Source organism: Sinocyclocheilus grahami, unplaced genomic scaffold (genome assembly GCF_001515645.1).
Source record: "Sinocyclocheilus grahami isolate Dianchi unplaced genomic scaffold, SAMN03320097.WGS_v1.1 scaffold2128.1, whole genome shotgun sequence".
NCBI lineage: Eukaryota > Metazoa > Chordata > Actinopteri > Cypriniformes > Cyprinidae > Sinocyclocheilus > Sinocyclocheilus grahami.
In genome coordinates, this window is record NW_015507307.1 from 30526 (window position 1) to 50624 (window position 20099).

Sequence of the window (20099 nt, forward strand, 5' to 3'; positions counted from 1 at the left end):
TTTTTAAAACGTACACCGTTCAAACTAGGCTGCTTATGTTGAAGTGTTTGGGATGTGGCTTTTAATGATGAGACCTTTTTTGTAATCAGGCTCTCAAAAAGTATATAACAATTTGGATATAGATTTATCGGCCAACATATCGGTTATCGGCTTTCAAAAATAAAGAATAATCGGTTATCGGTATCGGCCAAAATTTTCATATCGGTGCATCCCTAGAATATAGCTTTAAATAAAAAAAAAACCTACATTATACAGTATATATTTCATTTTATGCCTCTGGGTGAGTACTATTTGAAAGCCTTGTATGTAGGTTTATAAATAGCCCCATTTAAAAGCCCTGAGACAAAGTAGATTCTGTGACAGACAACTTAACACGGCTATATTTACTTGTGACCATGAAAAAGAATATAGCTTTAAATAAAAAAAAAAACCTACATTATACAGTATATATTTCATTTTATGCCTCTGGGTGAGTACTATTTGAAAGCCTTGTATGTAGGTTTATAAATAGCCCCATTTAAAAGCCCTGAGACAAAGTAGATTCTGTGACAGACAACTTAACACGGCTATATTTACTTGTGACCATGAACTGTGTGCCCTCCAATCACTCTGGCTTCGACCTTGCTCCCGACCTTCAGGGATGATGTTGGGAAGCTGCCAACCACTGGTGACTCCTCAATCTGAGATACATGGATACTTCCTGCGGTTCCCGACGGCAGCATCACCACCACATCCATGGGCTTCACCTTCTTTACCGTCACCGTCATCACTTCCCCAAGATCTGTGCTCTTAGATTTTCTCTGCTCCCGTTTCTGCGTTCCTCTCGTGGAGTCCTGTTTCTGACACTCGACAAGAGGAAGTCCTCCCAACTCCTCGCTGCTGGGCTCCTCCACGGTCACATTCAGACAGGAACCGACGAGAAATTTATTTGAATTTAAGATGTCATTTAAGTGTGTGTGAGTGGGAATGTTGGTCAGGTGACCAGTGTCACCCAGTGAGACAACAGCAAAGTCTTTGTCGGTGTACTGGATAGTGGCAGTGAGTTTGGAGTCCTTTTCCAACTGAAGACAAACAAAAAGAATGAACTTTAACAGGCCTGAATAAATTAGATGCTGTGGGTTTTCAGGGTTTTGAGTTGGACTTACCTTTTTCCTCATCGCCGCTGTCAGCTCTGGAAGCAGCGACACATGGACCTCAGACTTCGAAAGGTCCACATGGAGAATCACTGCAGTGAGTTTGCAGCCTGGACTCACATTCACACCTGAAACATTGACACAGATCTAGTTAGATGAGAACTAGCATGTTATCCGTCCATGTCAAGAGATCACCAAATTCACACACAACCACTGATATTGTAAAGTTGCCGGTTTCACAAGATGGTGCATGTAGACAGTCCAATGTGAGAATCATTTCAACAGGAAACTTTGTTTTTTTTTGGGAATCAAATGATCCAAGACATTCAGCTACAACATTGTTATTGCAAACTAAAAGTAAAATTATTAAAAGTACGTTGAATTTGGTAAGTATATCGTGACCGTTTAATCGTTTGATTGGGTTATTTGAGAAATTGTATAGTTTAAATTTCAATCACATTCTGCCTTTCAAATAAGGGAAATTATATTATGTTATGTAATGTTATATTATATTATGGGCTGTCAGTTTAACGCGTTAACTTAAATAGTTACGAAAAAAATTACATGATTAAAATATTTTAATGCAGATAACACACTGGCCTCGCCCCCCAGACCTGTACGTCATCTTACATTTCATACAGATGACTGTTGATAAATCTGATGCAATGCAACAACTCCATAAATGCAGTTATGCCCTAAAATGTAAGATATTGGGGCAATAAAATGACCCGTTATGAGTTTTTGTCTCATATTTATATAAAATGATAAGGGATATCACATGAGCAGCGAGAACAATATCACATGAGTACTGTTTTTGTCCCTAATATCATGAGTTTAAATGTGATTTTATACAGCAGTTCAGTAAATAAGAAAATAATAGTGTTATTTTAAACAATATTGTCTGCTTTTGCTAAATTTTGCTCAAAATGTTCCCTTTAAAGCCACAGCAGAAATGTTTTGAGTCTCCAAGCAACACAGCAGTGATGCATTTCTGAATGAATCTGCATTTTGAACAAATCGTGTGAACCAAAAAAAAAGGTATTTTGAAGACTGTTGGTTAACAAAGCGGTTTTGTTTACCAGTAACTTTCATTACATGAACAAAATTACAGAGTTATTTCTCAAATTATCTTCTTTTATGTTCCATGGTTTATGTTAGGCCGATGTAGCCCAAATGTTTGCATAATAAATTTAATGTTGAATCAAATAAAATATTTATTTCTAAAGCTACTCTTTGTAATGTCTACTTGATACTTTCTTATTTGACACAATAATAGTTTTAAATGATCTTGTTTGGGTATTTAAACAGGCAAATTTAATTTGCGATTAATTAGATTAATTAATCGACACATGTAAAATTTTAATCGACTAACAGCCCTAATTATATTATATTATTTATAGGTTTCATTGGTGTGTGAATGTAAAGTGGACCAAGTTTATAGTTGAACCAAAACAATATATAAATAAACAATAAACACATTTTCACAGCAATTAAATTAGTTGAAATAAACTGAAGTTCTAAAATTAATGAAACTAAAACTGACATAATAAAATCTACTTAAAGTCCCCATGAAATCAAAATGAAATCAAAGTTTTTTTGGGTGTTAGTATCAATATGTTAGTCTTAAGGTTATCTATAAGGCAGTGTGCTCTAAAACAAACAAATTTCGCATTTAGAAGATATAACCATTAAAAAGTTTTTATTGACGTCACATCGTACTTCATCTTCTCATCAAATCTTCTGACCAATCAAACACCGTTTAATCGTTTGATTGGGTTATTTGAGAAATTGTATAGTTTAAATTTCAATCACATTCTGCCTTTCAAATAAGGGAAATTATATTATGTTATGTAATGTTATATTATATTATGGGCTGTCAGTTTAACGCGTTAACTTAAATAGTTACGAAAAAAATTACATGATTAAAATATTTTAATGCAGATAACACACTGGCCTCGCCCCCCAGACCTGTACGTCATCTTACATTTCATACAGATGACTGTTGATAAATCTGATGCAATGCAACAACTCCATAAATGCAGTTATGCCCTAAAATGTAAGATATTGAAGTATATCGTGACTGTTTAATCGTTTGATTGGGTTATTTGAGAAATTGTATAGTTTAAATTTCAATCACATTCTGCCTTTCAAATAAGGGAAATTATATTATGTTATGTAATGTTATATTATATTATATTATGGGCTGTCAGTTTAACGCGTTAACTTAAATAGTTACGAAAAAAATAACATGATTAAAATATTTTAATGCAGATAACACACTGGCCTCGCCCCCCAGACCTGTACGTCATCTTACATTTCATACAGATGACTGTTGATAAATCTGATGCAGGGCAACAACTCCATAAATGCAGTTATGCCCTAAAATGTAAGATATTGGGGCAATAAAATGACCCGTTATGAGTTTTTGTCTCATATTTATATAAAATGATAAGGGATATCACATGAGCAGCGAGAACAATATCACATGAGTACTGTTTTTGTCCCTAATATCATGAGTTTAAATGTGATTTTATACAGCAGTTCAGTAAATAAGAAAATAATAGTGTTATTTTAAACAATATTGTCTGCTTTTGCTAAATTTTGCTCAAAATGTTCCCTTTAAAGCCACAGCAGAAATGTTTTGAGTCTCCAAGCAACACAGCAGTGATGCATTTCTGAATGAATCTGCATTTTGAACAAATCGTGTGAACCAAAAAAAAAGGTATTTTGAAGACTGTTGGTTAACAAAGCGGTTTTGTTTACCAGTAACTTTCATTACATGAACAAAATTACAGAGTTATTTCTCAAATTATCTTCTTTTATGTTCCATGGTTTATGTTAGGCCGATGTAGCCCAAATGTTTGCATAATAAATTTAATGTTGAATCAAATAAAATATTTATTTCTAAAGCTACTCTTTGTAATGTCTACTTGATACTTTCTTATTTGACACAATAATAGTTTTAAATGATCTTGTTTGGGTATTTAAACAGGCAAATTTAATTTGCGATTAATTAGATTAATTAATCGACACATGTAAAATTTTAATCGACTAACAGCCCTAATTATATTATATTATTTATAGGTTTCATTGGTGTGTGAATGTAAAGTGGACCAAGTTTATAGTTGAACCAAAACAATATATAAATAAACAATAAACACATTTTCACAGCAATTAAATTAGTTGAAATAAACTGAAGTTCTAAAATTAATGAAACTAAAACTGACATAATAAAATCTACTTAAAGTCCCCATGAAATCAAAATGAAATCAAAGTTTTTTTGGGTGTTAGTATCAATATGTTAGTCTTAAGGTTATCTATAAGGCAGTGTGCTCTAAAACAAACAAATTTCGCATTTAGAAGATATAACCATTAAAAAGTTTTTATTGACGTCACATCGTACTTCATCTTCTCATCAAATCTTCTGACCAATCAAACACTCTTAAGAAGCCGAATCGCCCGCCCCCTACACTATAAATAGAGTTGAAGCTGCGGCTGAGATCGGTCGCTTGTTCACAGTGTAGTATTTCCTGTACAGTGAATGGCACGTAGTGCACAATGTCGGCGATAGGGAACGATTCGGATCCTGTAAATATGCTTTCGATTGGGGCAAATGAGGTCAGGTTTCACGGTGTGTCACGCGAACCGTGGCAGCGTTCAGTCTGACTTTTGGCTCCGATCGCACGGAGCGGATCATATGCGCGAGTCTGCATATATTAAACACTTTTAAAACTACAAAGCCTCAGCATGATTATGATCACTATTTTGTTTTACTAAGAGTTTCATATTGAATTTAGGGGGTAATCTATTAAGACTGTGGCTGTCAAATGCGGCTTTACCGAGCTCAACGGCTCTGAGTGACCCGTGCAGATATAAACAAAACGCTATTGGCTAATCTAAAAAGGGGGCGGGGCTGCTCGACATGTCCCGCCATGTCTTCCTGTTTCAGGTGAAATTATGTCACCACATAGAATAACGCTGCGTGTTTCAAGGCACTTCAGGGGATCTTTAAGGCTAAAAGTTGACATTAATATAACTAGAAACAAGTTGTTCTCATGACAATGTGAGTTTTGTTGTAACAGTTTAAAATTAATTAAAAAAACATTTTTAAGAGGAAGGCAGTCCTCACCTTCTGTGTGGTACTTTGAGACCAATACAGTGGCTTCACTGAGCTGATCTGAGGTCAGTGCGACCGAGCCATCCTCCATGTTATCTCCCACCGTCACCTTCAGTTTATCTCCGAGTGATACAGCAGAGAGCTGCTGCAGAACGTCAGACTCGCCTGGAGACAACAGAGATTTGGATATCTTGATTAAAGAGAAAACAGAAGTTAAACACTTTATCATTTGTCATTCATCAGAGCCTACGCTCATACCTCTGCAATTCATCATCTCAAAGATGGCCTTCCTTTCCTTCAGACCCTGGATCAGTCTGGCTTGGGACCCTTCCTCTGAGAGACTCAATTCGGACACCCTCAGACTGACCAGAAACCTGCTCTTCTTTTCATCCAAATTGGTGACTTTGGCAACAACCGTCTGGCCGATGTCAAAGACAGTTGAGGTGTCTGTGATGAACTGATCACCCATGGCCTACGACGAGACAGAAACACAACATCAAATCTACACAAAAATGTACAATTTCACACTAAATCCCATCCAAACGACCAAAACAAAGACGTACAGCTTTAGGAGCGAGGCCGAAGAGTTCATACGGGAAATCGACGAAGATTCCATAAGGCATGATGTTTTTCACCCAACCGACCATCTGCATCCCCACCTGGAGCTCAGAGAAGTTTTTGGGGATGCCGTCGTCCTCCAGACAGGCCTTCAGCAGGGGTTTCTTAGTGAGAGTCTGAACAGAACTAGGTTAAGAAGAACTGAACGATGTGGAAGTTTGTCGACTTGATTGCACAGATAATATTTAAACTGAACTGAGCTGGGCTGCGTTTCCCAGAGTTGATCTTGGCTCCATTGGTTTCAACGATGCTTTTGGGAAACGCAGCCCAGGACAATGACGTCACTGAATCAACTGACTTTAATTGGAAAACTGAGTGTTAACTATCATCCTCTTGCATTATTGACACTATTTTCCTGTTTAATACTGTAAAGCTGCTTTGAAAGCATCTGTATTGTATAAAGCGCTATATAAATAAAGGTGAGTTGACTTGCCAGTCAGAGATTTTAATAGTTATTTTTACTGACAACAAAGACAAGAATGGCTGTGTGAGGATACAATGCCCTTCTTCTTGGTCTTGCTGAGACACATTATATTAGAGATGGTGTCGCCCTCCTCCAGCACCATCCACAGGGGAAGGCAGTTGGTCACGTGGTCAGAGAGGTGCACTGTGGGTATGAAAGCTGGCACCTCCTCAGGAACAATGGAGACCTCCAGACCATCCAGGACTTTGCGGCGCACTTTTACTTCAACCGTCTAAATGGGAAATAGCAATAAAAGAAAAGTTTACAAAAAGTATCTTTTTTTTTTTCACATGCTTTGAAAAGTAAGTATAAAAACTTGTTTCAGTCAAATTACCTTTCCAACCACAAAGTCAAATTTGGCAGTCTGTGCCTCTTTTACGTCTCCCTCAGTAACGGCCCTGAAGGATAAACGTAGCGTCTTTTTTTCTTCATCACAATCCAAGACTTTGGCCTGGACAACCTTCAGAAAACAATCAAAAGAGTGTTAATTAGTGTGAACTGAAGATCAAAACCGTTCAAGAGACACAGAAATGTGTGACTGGAATAAATTTGACAAAATACACAATGTGCACGAGCAATATAATATACACTATCATTCAAATTTAGAGACAGTTCGATTTTTTTCAAATGGTTTTTGAAGTCTTTTATGCTAACCATAGCTGCCTTTATTTGATAAAAAATGCACACAGTAATAGTCAAATATTAACTATTCCATTTTAAAATATAATTTATTTAAATGTAATTTTCAGCATCATTACTCCAGTTTTCAGTGTCACATGATCCTTCAGAAATCATTCTAATATGCTCTTTACCGAGCTCAACGGCTCTGAGTGACCCGTGCAGATATAAACAAAACGCTATTGGCTAATCTAAAAAGGGGGCGGGGCTGCTCGACATGTCCCGCCATGTCTTCCTGTTTCAGGTGAAATTATGTCACCACATAGAATAACGCTGCGTGTTTCAAGGCACTTCAGGGGATCTTTAAGGCTAAAAGTTGACATTAATATAACTAGAAACAAGTTGTTCTCATGACAATGTGAGTTTTGTTGTAACAGTTTAAAATTAATTAAAAAAACATTTTTAAGAGGAAGGCAGTCCTCACCTTCTGTGTGGTACTTTGAGACCAATACAGTGGCTTCACTGAGCTGATCTGAGGTCAGTGCGACTGAGCCATCCTCCATGTTATCTCCCACCGTCACCTTCAGTTTATCTCCGAGTGATACAGCAGAGAGCTGCTGCAGAACGTCAGACTCGCCTGGAGACAACAGAGATTTGGTTATCTTGATTAAAGAGAAAACAGAAGTTAAACACTTTATCATTTGTCATTCATCAGAGCCTACGCTCATACCTCTGCAATTCATCATCTCAAAGATGGCCTTCCTTTCCTTCAGACCCTGGATCAGTCTGGCTTGGGACCCTTCCTCTGAGAGACTCAATTCGGACACCCTCAGACTGACCAGAAACCTGCTCTTCTTTTCATCCAAATTGGTGACTTTGGCAACAACCGTCTGGCCGATGTCAAAGACAGTTGAGGTGTCTGTGATGAACTGATCACCCATGGCCTACGACGAGACAGAAACACAACATCAAATCTACACAAAAATGTACAATTTCACACTAAATCCCATCCAAACGACCAAAACAAAGACGTACAGCTTTAGGAGCGAGGCCGAAGAGTTCATACGGGAAATCGACGAAGATTCCATAAGGCATGATGTTTTTCACCCAACCGACCATCTGCATCCCCACCTGGAGCTCAGAGAAGTTTTTGGGGATGCCGTCGTCCTCCAGACAGGCCTTCAGCAGGGGTTTCTTAGTGAGAGTCTGAACAGAACTAGGTTAAGAAGAACTGAACGATGTGGAAGTTTGTCGACTTGATTGCACAGATAATATTTAAACTGAACTGAGCTGGGCTGCGTTTCCCAGAGTTGATCTTGGCTCCATTGGTTTCAACGATGCTTTTGGGAAACGCAGCCCAGGACAATGACGTCACTGAATCAACTGACTTTAATTGGAAAACTGAGTGTTAACTATCATCCTCTTGCATTATTGACACTATTTTCCTGTTTAATACTGTAAAGCTGCTTTGAAAGCATCTGTATTGTATAAAGCGCTATATAAATAAAGGTGAGTTGACTTGCCAGTCAGAGATTTTAATAGTTATTTTTACTGACAACAAAGACAAGAATGGCTGTGTGAGGATACAATGCCCTTCTTCTTGGTCTTGCTGAGACACATTATATTAGAGATGGTGTCGCCCTCCTCCAGCACCATCCACAGGGGAAGGCAGTTGGTCACGTGGTCAGAGAGGTGCACTGTGGGTATGAAAGCTGGCACCTCCTCAGGAACAATGGAGACCTCCAGACCATCCAGGACTTTGCGGCGCACTTTTACTTCAACCGTCTAAATGGGAAATAGCAATAAAAGAAAAGTTTACAAAAAGTATCTTTTTTTTTTTCACATGCTTTGAAAAGTAAGTATAAAAACTTGTTTCAGTCAAATTACCTTTCCAACCACAAAGTCAAATTTGGCAGTCTGTGCCTCTTTTACGTCTCCCTCAGTAACGGCCCTGAAGGATAAACGTAGCGTCTTTTTTTCTTCATCACAATCCAAGACTTTGGCCTGGACAACCTTCAGAAAACAATCAAAAGAGTGTTAATTAGTGTGAACTGAAGATCAAAACCGTTCAAGAGACACAGAAATGTGTGACTGGAATAAATTTGACAAAATACACAATGTGCACGAGCAATATAATATACACTATCATTCAAATTTAGAGACAGTTCGATTTTTTTCAAATGGTTTTTGAAGTCTTTTATGCTAACCATAGCTGCCTTTATTTGATAAAAAATGCACACAGTAATAGTCAAATATTAACTATTCCATTTTAAAATATCATTTATTTAAATGTAATTTTCAGCATCATTACTCCAGTTTTCAGTGTCACATGATCCTTCAGAAATCATTCTAATATGCTGATTTCATGCTTAAGAGACATTATTATCAACTTTGAAAACAGTTGTGCTGCTTAATGAATGGAAAGCTCAAAAGAACAAATCTTCTTTAACAATGTAAAATCTAGGGCTGCACAATTAATCAAATTTCTAATCGCGATTACAATTATGGATGCCATAATTGTAATTATGTAATCGTTCAAAGTCCACTTATGTTATTCTGCGTGCTTAAGATGCGTTTTTCTTTCTTTCTACATGTTATCTTTAAGGGTTTTTCCATTGATTTAATTTTAGTATAACACTATAATACCATTCATATTTTTACTTTTTTTTATAATTTAAAGAAACCAATCCGATGTACAGTTGACATTTGAGGCTTAATACTATAGAAAAGCACAAAGTTTTTCAGTTAGAGTGTTTTGAGCTTGTTTATTTTCAAATAAAAATACGGCATGCAGTTGCATCAAACAATGGTATAAACATCATTCATTGTAAATTGTGATAATCGTAATTAATAATCGCAATTACAATTTCAAGGGAATAATCGACAATTATGATTTTTGTCGTAATCGTGCAGCCCTAGTAAAACCTTTAATGTCCTTTTTTATAATTTAATGCATCCTTGCTGAATAAAAGTATTCTTTTTTTTTTAAATATCACTGATCCCAAACATTCGAACAATAGCGTATATATCATTCAGACATTGGAACATTAAACATTTGAACAAATCAGCTCACCTACACATTTGCTCATAGTACCACAAATAAAACTAGAAAATATGACAAACTTGTTTGGAAACAACAATCATGATCCTTCAGAAATCATTCTAATATGCTGATTTCATGCTTAAGAGACATTATCAACTTTGAAAAGTTGTGCTGCTTAATGAATGGAAAGCTCAAAAGAACAAATCTTCTTTAACAATGTAAAATCTAGGGCTGCACAATTAATCGAATTTCTAATCGCGATTACAATTATGGATGCCATAATTGTAATTATGTAATCGTTCAAAGTCCACTTATGTTATTCTGCGTGCTTAAGATGCGTTTTTCTTTCTTTCTACATGTTATCTTTAAGGGTTTTTCCATTGATTTAATTTTAGTATAACACTATAATACCATTCATATTTTTACTTTTTTTTATAATTTAAAGAAACCAATCCGATGTACAGTTGACATTTGAGGCTTAATACTATAGAAAAGCACAAAGTTTTTCAGTTAGAGTGTTTTGAGCTTGTTTATTTTCAAATAAAAATACGGCATGCAGTTGCATCAAACAATGGTATAAACATCATTCATTGTAAATTGTGATAATCGTAATTAATAATCGCAATTACAATTTCAAGGGAATAATCGACAATTATGATTTTTGTCGTAATCGTGCAGCCCTAGTAAAACCTTTAATGTCCTTTTTTATAATTTAATGCATCCTTGCTGAATAAAAGTATTCTTTTTTTTTTATCGTACTGACCCCAAATTGTTTTAACAGTAGTGTAACAATTTTTAACTAGATGCATTTGACAGTTTTTAAGTATTGCTCCTCTCTGACCTGGCCAACGAAGAAGAGCTCTTCTGGATTAGCCACATACTCTGTGGACAGTTCCGGCTTAGGAACCAGACCCTTCACATCTTCATAGAAACGAACAATGCAGCCAAAGTCCTTCACACACACGATGAAGCCGTGGGAGACGCGGCCCACCCTGGCATCAGCGTAGGACAGGAAGAGAGGGAGTGTGGACTCAACAAGGGCCTTCTTCCTGGTCAGGCACAACTTCTTCTGCTGAGCGTCCAATGACAACACCTAAACAAAACCCATGTTAAATTAATAAGAAGAAAGGTTACAAATGCATTGTCAGTGAAACACAAGACTGCGTTCAAGGGGAGAGAGAGATGTCAAATGCCAAGAGAGTACAAAATTTGGGAAAAATAAAATAAATAAATTCAACAATAAAACACTTTGGCATTATCTATTTGTTTCAAATAATCAAAACAGGTTTAAATTTTACATCGTATTTTTTTAAAACTCAAGAATGCATTAAAGGAGAAAAATAAAACAAAAACAAAAAAACTATATTTTTTGTAGCGTGTAGACAGCCATTTCATTGTATGAGTCATGTGAAGATTTAAAAAAAATGGAGTAACCCCAAAAAACTGCTAGACTAATTATTACTACTTTTACAATACTTTCATCATCTTGGACATGCTTATTTTTCACTGACCCAAAAAAAACAGTGCATGACTTTAACATCCTCACCCTGCACTTGACCTTCAGTCCATTAGTGAACAACTTCTCTGGGTTCTTTAAGACAACATCGGCCAGGTGAATTTTGGGGATCAATCCTTTGATGTGGTTCGTTATCCTCACGTACGCACCATGTTTCTGCAAATCCGTAACTGTACCCTAAAACCCACAGGAAGCATTTGACCACAAGCACATTTATTCTTTTGTGTGACATTTCCTACAAATCCATTTATATTTCGTGCTATATAACACAGTTGCCCACCTCAACAATTTGTCCCACTTTGATGTCTTGATATCTGAACAACTCGGTTTGAACAGTGCTCCTATAAAACAAAAACAACAAAATATAAAATAAACTGGGAACCCAGAACGCCCTAGCAACCACATAACAGCAGCCTAGCAACCAACCTGCGCAGTGTGCCCATGTGCATTCGCTCCATAGGACTGTAATCTATGATTCTCAGAGTGTGCTTAGGCTGGGTCAGCAAGCGGTTTGGGTTGAATTCTTCTTTTGCCTCCTTCGTGAGGTTTTTCTACATGTATAATGGAAATAAAACTCTCAGATTAGTGTGCATGTGTGTAGTACATCTGTGTCAAGACTGGCTTTGTACTCACATGCACAAAGGCTGCGGTCCCATCAGGCATCTTCATCAAGGCTCCAGAGTGATGGTGCAAAGCAGACATCTTACAGCCCTGCACCACCTCACTCACCCGCTCACTCGAGATGTCATCCAGCACAGCGCCGCCTGGTGGCAGGAGATGCCTGCGCAGGGACAGACCCACATGCCGCGTGGATGGCTCCACATACAGAACCCGCGCCAGGACCTGAGACAGAGCCGGAAGAAAGAACTTCATCAGTGACTGAGAATCAGTGTTATTTTAGTATTATTATACTTTGAAAGTGTAGAAATAAAAACTTTAGTTTTCATTTTAGTTAATGATTTGTCATTTCGTTTTGCGCTTTTATTCGTTGTTGTTTATTTTAAATATTACTATTCAGGATATAATTATTTTTTATTTCAGCTTTAGTTTTAGTACTTCTTTTAATTATTATTTTCAGTGGTTTAACTTAAACTAATCAAAAATTAGAAACGTTGCCTTGACTAACTGAAACAAGTAAACATTTTAGATCTAATATTTATATTTTACAGTTTCTGCATATTTTATTTGAGGCTTTTTAAAGACCTTTTAAGGACAATGTAAAGAAATTTTAAAGTTGTATTAGCAACACTTTTTTATTATTTATTTTTAAAAATATAAACAAATATCTGCCAATGAGGTTAATTCAAAAGAGAAAAAAGTCTGCAATCCCCATTGACAGATATTTGTTCTCATTTTAAACAAACTCAATTTAGTTCACTTTTTCAGAAAACAAGACTTTGCATCTTCATTTTGCAAGTAAATGTATCTTGACTTAAGGATATTTGTATTGGAATACAAGATCAAAGTACTGAGGTAGATACTGCTTTTTGCAGAGCATGCAGCACTTAATGCCATAACTTTATAATTTAAGACTTTCTGGTCTGATTTAAGACTTTAAGTCCTTCATTTGTGTAAGGGCTAGTACCCACATAAACCCTGATTTTATTTCAGCTTTATAAATATATATAAAGCTGAAAATTATATATATACTCACTGAAACACTATTTCTATGGTCTTTTGACTCATACCTCATCTCCTGTGTTGTAGGTAGATGCTTTGTCCTCATCAAGGTGCAGAAAGTCAACCATTCCAGTAAAAGATGAAAGATACGTCACGATAAGCCCATGAGGAGTAACCTGGCATGACAAAACATCAGCAGACAACGTCAACATCTCAAAACGATTGACCTAGAACACTTGAAATGATCTTAAAAGGGAATTCAAACGGCTTACAGTGACTTACAGTTGTTTCTGCATATTAAACTGGGATAGGAGGAAGTATTTTAACATCGACATTATTATATTTTATGTCTATGTGCAGCTGACTTACCCTCTTGATGTGCCCCCGGATCAGAAGTCCCGGCAGGAGTGTGTCTAGAGTCCATCCTTGCTGAGTCTCTGCACAGGCCTTTCCAAGAGCCTGGGGATCCTGGGACAGACGCACCACACGTCCATCGTTCTTGACTTCCTCTATCAGGACCGTCATGTACTGACCCACATTCAGATCTGAGATAAACAGGAAACTTGCATTCATAATACCGCTTTTATCCTGATCAGAGGACATGGACAGTTCATCCAAAAATGAAATTACGTCAATGTTGTTGTCATTCCAAACCTGCATAACTTTTATTATTATTAATGTAATAAAATGTAAAAGTAAAAAGTAAAAAAAAAATTTCCAGGAAGGTCCCATTGAGATTAAAATAAATCTCTTCTTCCAGGGAGTCTTGGCCAAGATGACCATACAAAAAGTTTCACATAGTTAAAAATTTTTTTTTTTACTGATTTTATCACTGAATCATTCATTCAATTGATTCGTTCGAACGGCTGAATCATTCAGGAATGAAGCAAGTGACTGTCTTTATGAACTGACAGAAATCCATCGTAGCGATGGAACTTTAATCCCTGCATGTTATGTTGCTGTATTTGTGGCGGATTTTATACCTTTTTTTGAGGAAGTGCTTTGTTTGGGCAGGAAAGCTTTAGTGCCACTGATTCCGATGTCAACCAGGAAGCCGTGATCTTCCACACTCTCCACACAACCACTCAGTGTCTAAAATGTTAAAACAGTCTTATCTTAGTTCACAAGTGACAATTACTCATAAAAGATTCAACAACAACTGCGTGATACATACTACCAATTGTATAAAAGTTTGGGTTACGCTCAGTAAAAAAATTCTTTTTGAATTAATATTTTTATTTAGCAAGGACACATCAAATTGATCAAAATTGACAGTAAAAATATGTTTCAAAATATTTCTATTTCAAATAAATGCTGTTCTTTCTATTTATTAAAGAATGCTGGAAAAAGCATCACAAATTCCACAAAAATATTAAGCAGCACACCTTTTCAGCATTGATAATAATAAGAAATGTTTCTTGAGCATCAAATCAGAATATGTGACCCTGGACCACAAAACCAGTCATAAGTGTACATTTTCTAGGCTAGGTTTGGGCCGATAGACGATGCCATCGTAAATCGCCGATGGCTGACAGACATCACGATGTTAAGAGTTTGGGTTACGCTCAGTAAAAAAATTCTTTTTGAATTAATATTTTTATTTAGCAAGGACACATCAAATTGATCAAAATTGACAGTAAAAATATGTTTCAAAATATTTCTATTTCAAATAAATGCTGTTCTTTCTATTTATTAAAGAATGCTGGAAAAAGCATCACAAATTCCACAAAAATATTAAGCAGCACACCTTTTCAGCATTGATAATAATAAGAAATGTTTCTTGAGCATCAAATCAGAATATGTGACCCTGGACCACAAAACCAGTCATAAGTGTACATTTTCTAGGCTAGGTTTGGGCCGATAGACGATGCCATCGTAAAACGCCGATGGCTGACAGACATCACGATTTTATACCTTTTTTTGAGGAAGTGCTTTGTTTGGGCAGGAAAGCTTTAGTGCCACTGATTCCGATGTCAACCAGGAAGCCGTGATCTTCCACACTCTCCACACAACCACTCAGTGTCTAAAATGTTAAAACAGTCTTATCTTAGTTCACAAGTGACAATTACTCATAAAAGATTCAACAACAACTGCGTGATACATACTACCAATTGTATAAAGTGTACATAAAGTGTACATAAGTGTACATTTTCTAGGCTAGGTTTGGGCCGATAGACGATGCCATCGTAAACCGATGGCTGACAGACATCACGATGTTAAGCTGACATCGTGATTCCTTCCCCACCACCCCCTCTCCCACAATCCGCCGCATCCCAGTTCCATGTTCAGAAAGGAAATGAAGTGTACTACGGAAACCCTAAAGGGAATAAATAGCCTACGAGGATGGGAGGATAAAAAAAAATATTTGAATACTTTTTCTCATAATTATATTGTTGGGTAAGTATAGGAGACTGTATATAAATTGCGGACATCAGGGAGCCGCTATTGAAACCGCTTTCGATTGCGCGCTCTCATTTTACCTTCACTTTCGAGATTCGGGATCACAAGGACTCTATACTATGGAGCGGCAGTACTTACCACGCATTTGACAAGATTAGATGTTTGTCATTGGTGATCAGGATCTGCAAATCATTCGCCATCGTCCTATCAGACATTTCTCCTTACTCTGTGTATGTGGTAAGTGAACTTTCATGTACTGTAATGCAACAGGTTACCGCTATCAAGTAGGACGCGTTATTTGTTTCACGCTTCGGGCAGACCCCTAAACCCGCCCCCTATGTCATCGTCCATCACGATGTTTCACTGTAGACATCGTCCGATGCCAATTTGGTAGACATTGCCCAACCCTAATTTGTACATCATATGAAAGCTGAATAATTAAGCTTTCCATTGATGTATGGTTTGTTATGATAGGACAATATGGCCGAGATACAACTATTTGAAAATCTGGAATCTGAGGGTGCAAAAAAATCTAAATGTGAACTTTCATGTACTGTAATGCAACAGGTTACCGCTAGCAAGCGGCTAACCTTTAAGTGGCTCCGTAGGACGCGTTATTTGTTTCACGCTTCGGGCAGACCCCTAAACCCCGCCCCCTATGTCATCGTCCATCACGATGTTTCACTGTAGACATCGTCCGATGCCAATTTGGTAGACATTGCCCAACCCTAATTTGTACATCATATGAAAGCTGAATAATTAAGCTTTCCATTGATGTATGGTTTGTTATGATAGGACAATATGGCCGAGATACAACTATTTGAAAATCTGGAATCTGAGGGTGCAAAAAAATCTAAATATTGAGAAAATCGCCTTTAAAGTTGTCCAAATGAAGTTCTTAGCAATGCTTGTTACTAATCAAAAATTAAGTTTGAAAATATTTATGGTAGGAAATTTACAAAATATCTTAATGGAACATGATCTTTACTTAATGTCCTAATGATTTTGGCATAAAAGAAAAATGGATCATTTTGACCCATACAATGTATTTTTGGCTATTGCTACAAATATACCCCAGCGACTTAAGACTGGTTTTGTGCTCCAGGGTCACATATTAGAATGATTTCTGAAGGATCATGTGACACTGAAGAATGGAGTAATGATGCTGAAAATTCAGCTTTGCATCACAGAAATAAATGACATTTTAAAATATATTCAAATAGAAAACATGTGCAACAGACTTCATAAAATTTTTAAAAAAAAACCTTTAAAAAAACAGGCCCCAAACTTTTGACCAGTACTGCATCTAAAAAAAATTTACTTGTTATTTTCCAGCCATTTGATTATATGTATATGCTCTAAAACGGCATTCTAAACAGTACTGAATTATTTCATTTTAATATCGGTATCAAAAGAACACTGAACGTATCATAAATATTCAATATATCACCCAGGTCATTTTGATACAATTGTCTACTTGAATATAATAATAAAAAAAATAAATATATATAAATTGAATATAATACATAAAAGTTTGCAAACTCACCATTCCAGGTTTCAAAGAACCTGAACTCAACACCTTGTTAACCCCTTTAGGGTTGATTGACACTTTAAGACTAGTATGACCCTCCTTAATGGAGTCGAGAGACGACACAACGCATCTGATCAGCATTCCAGGAGTAAGCAGTTGTGGGAGAGGGACAACTTCCTGTGAAGAGTAGACAAACACAAACAAAATGCATCCTTTAATGACAACATTCACATACAGCTTTACATGTTCATTCCTTATGCAGCTGTGGTACCTTTAAACTGTCTTCAGAGTCCAGGTTGTCCTTAAGAATACTGGTATAGGAGTCACAAATGTTGCAGATTGGCAGGTAACCAACAAGACCGCTGGAAAAACCAACTACCGCCTCAAAGTCCGACACTTCCTTCACACAACCCAGCATCAGAGTGCCAATCTTCAGATTCTAGACAGAGAAACCAGAGTGCCAGAGAAATCAAATACAAGGTCAGTGGCATGACTCAATTCTTGTGTTTGTTTCAAAAATAAATAAATAATAAATAAATAAATAAATAAATATATACATATACAGTGGTGGACAAAATTATTAGAACACTAGTCAAATAAAAATGGTTTTAAGCCTGTCATTTCTAGGGGTGGGCGATATAACCAAAATCTTATATCACGATATGACTAATTTTATATCATAAATAATGATATAGTTATTTTTTTCTTTTAAAAAGGTTATGATATTAAAATCTTTGATTCCATAGAATTTTCATAATGCTTGTCACCAATGTCAATATCAAACTAATACAAGCCCATTAAAGATAAATAAAGTCAGTGATTAAAGCTGCAGTCCGTAAGTTTTGCCTCTTTGTCGCCATCTCTGTTTGAAAACCTCATACTCTTCGAATTTTAGATTCAGAAATTCTTTTAACCCAAAAAAGCAAGTTATGCTCCCTTCGAACTGGTTTTCTTTAAAATACAAATCTTTGTAATCTCAGGCTATCTGTAATCAGAAGCACATTTATAACTGGAATATAACTGAATTTCATTCACATGTGTTTCATAAACACAATCCTTTATGGATTACAATCGGCCATCAAAATGATACATTTAATTATTCCAGCTGCTGTGAGAAAAGGCTATAAACGATCGGCCACCTGCAGGATCCTCACATGCGATAGCCTAGTAGCCGGGACAACTTCTTTATGTTTACAGACGTGACGTAATGACGCAGTGCCATGCTCGAATTTCCCGCGAAAACTTACCCGTACCACTCAAATTAGAAAACATTATTATAAGCTAACCGTTGTGAATCGGGCTAAAGTAAGGCGATAGTTTTGAACACTGGCTGGTTATGTACTTGCTCAAATATTGATTTCGGATAATTTTTAACCAAAAAAAGTTACGGACTGCAGCTTTAAATAAGGATAAGAAAGTAATTGCAAGAAATAGGACAAAAAACTACAATAAATAAGAAATGCTACATACATTGTGTAAATTAATTAGTCTATCTCGATACTATATTGGACAGCTTCCCCCTTTAAGACCGAAGTCCGGATCCAATATACTGTTACATATGCGTTTTCTTTTTCAGCTGTTTACTCTCTCTTAAGACCTAAATCACTGTGTTTATGAGGATACTTGCAAAGACAGGGATTCGGACGCATATAAGTGTGTTTATGTAATCGTTCAAAGGCAATAAAGCAGCAAAAAAATGCATGCTCCTCTCACACAGAAACAGAGACGGCACACACATATAGCTCTGTTGTTTGTGTTTCAATGGCTTAAAATCGGTTGTTTTAAAACTGCAGTGCTTAAAAACGCATGTCCATGCTACAGATGTAGTCCCTCGTTTAGAAACAAGCTCCTACTAATACTAGTGTTATTGTTTCCATCCACCTATTTTTATGCGCATTTTGGGATATTGCATAAAAAAAAACACTGGATGGAAACGCCAAGATGCGCATAAATTCTAAAAATGTGCATTAAAAAAAACGTATGGCTCAACTACGTAGGATCAATTACTTATCCGGTAAACATACGCATAAACTATGATGGAACCCCTTTTACCGAATAAATTCCTTAACGCACATCAAAAAAGACACGTGACTTTGCAATGGGATAAAACTGGACCAACCAACGGACCGATCTCATTGCACAGCATCTGAAATGCTAGTTTTGTCATTCAAATATGCTTGAGCAAAGTCTCGTCAAAGTGCTTTGTTATAATTAACTCCAAAAACTGCGTTCCCAAATAGCAAATTCCGAAAATAAGATAACATGACCACAGTTTGTCTGCATGCTCTGAAGCTCGTAATTTATTGTATACAAAAAGTGTTATATACAGTGCCTTCTACAGCAGCAAATACAATTGTTCATCATGATATTTGACAAAAGTTAATCAGGAAGTGACGATTTTGTTCTCTTCAACTCACTGGATGGAAACGGTGCTTTATTCGCAAATGTTTTATGCGACATTCCAATTTTGCGCATAAGTTTAATTTGTAACTTTGGATGGAAACATAGCTACTGTGTTTATACACACACACACACACACACACACACACACAGTAGCTGTTTCCATCCAAAGAGTGTATTTTAACTCAATATTGCAAATGACAAATATCTCATATGGATATACATACCCGTAAATGAAGAATTTCCACAGTGGTAGAAGTATTAAGTTTTAAATCCCCTCTTTCCACTTTCTGTTCTTTTGTTTTTTGCTTTTCATCCTGTCGCGCGACCTTTCTCTTCTTTGTAACCACTGTTTCACGTGTCTGAAAAACATTACATACATGCACACATTACTCTCATAGCAGATGTGAAGGCAGCACATTGATCTTAATTAAAAGCACTGTTGTAGTCACTACCAGTGTTGGGGGTAACTCATTACAAGTAACGCGAGTTACGTAATTGGATTACTTTTGTCAAGTAACTAGTAAAGTAACACAATTTTTTAATTTACAAGAAAATATCTGAGTTACGTTTTCCCATTTATTGACTGACAAGCCTCCTGTCCCCATATTGGGAGAAATCGGGAGTACAGAGGAGTTGT

At 36.5% G+C, this 20099-nt stretch overlaps 1 protein-coding gene across 1 annotated transcript in view; it reads right to left on the reverse strand.

The window, feature by feature from the left end:
- Nucleotides 1–20099, reverse strand: part of pdcd11 (programmed cell death 11) — a 31385-nt gene that overhangs the window by 10388 nt on the left and 898 nt on the right. The window contains exons 3-20 of the mRNA XM_016260608.1: nt 19687–19821; nt 17331–17498; nt 17075–17236; nt 15043–15151; nt 13498–13673; nt 13197–13304; nt 12142–12351; nt 11935–12059; nt 11789–11849; nt 11539–11685; nt 10834–11085; nt 8837–8962; nt 8537–8734; nt 7985–8155; nt 7680–7893; nt 7434–7586; nt 1146–1261; nt 577–1061 (exon numbers count right to left, since the gene is read on the reverse strand). Coding sequence (XP_016116094.1) covers nt 577–1061; nt 1146–1261; nt 7434–7586; nt 7680–7893; nt 7985–8155; nt 8537–8734; nt 8837–8962; nt 10834–11085; nt 11539–11685; nt 11789–11849; nt 11935–12059; nt 12142–12351; nt 13197–13304; nt 13498–13673; nt 15043–15151; nt 17075–17236; nt 17331–17498; nt 19687–19821 — 3116 coding nt within the window. The remainder of the gene's footprint in view (nt 1–576; nt 1062–1145; nt 1262–7433; nt 7587–7679; nt 7894–7984; nt 8156–8536; nt 8735–8836; nt 8963–10833; nt 11086–11538; nt 11686–11788; nt 11850–11934; nt 12060–12141; nt 12352–13196; nt 13305–13497; nt 13674–15042; nt 15152–17074; nt 17237–17330; nt 17499–19686; nt 19822–20099) is intronic.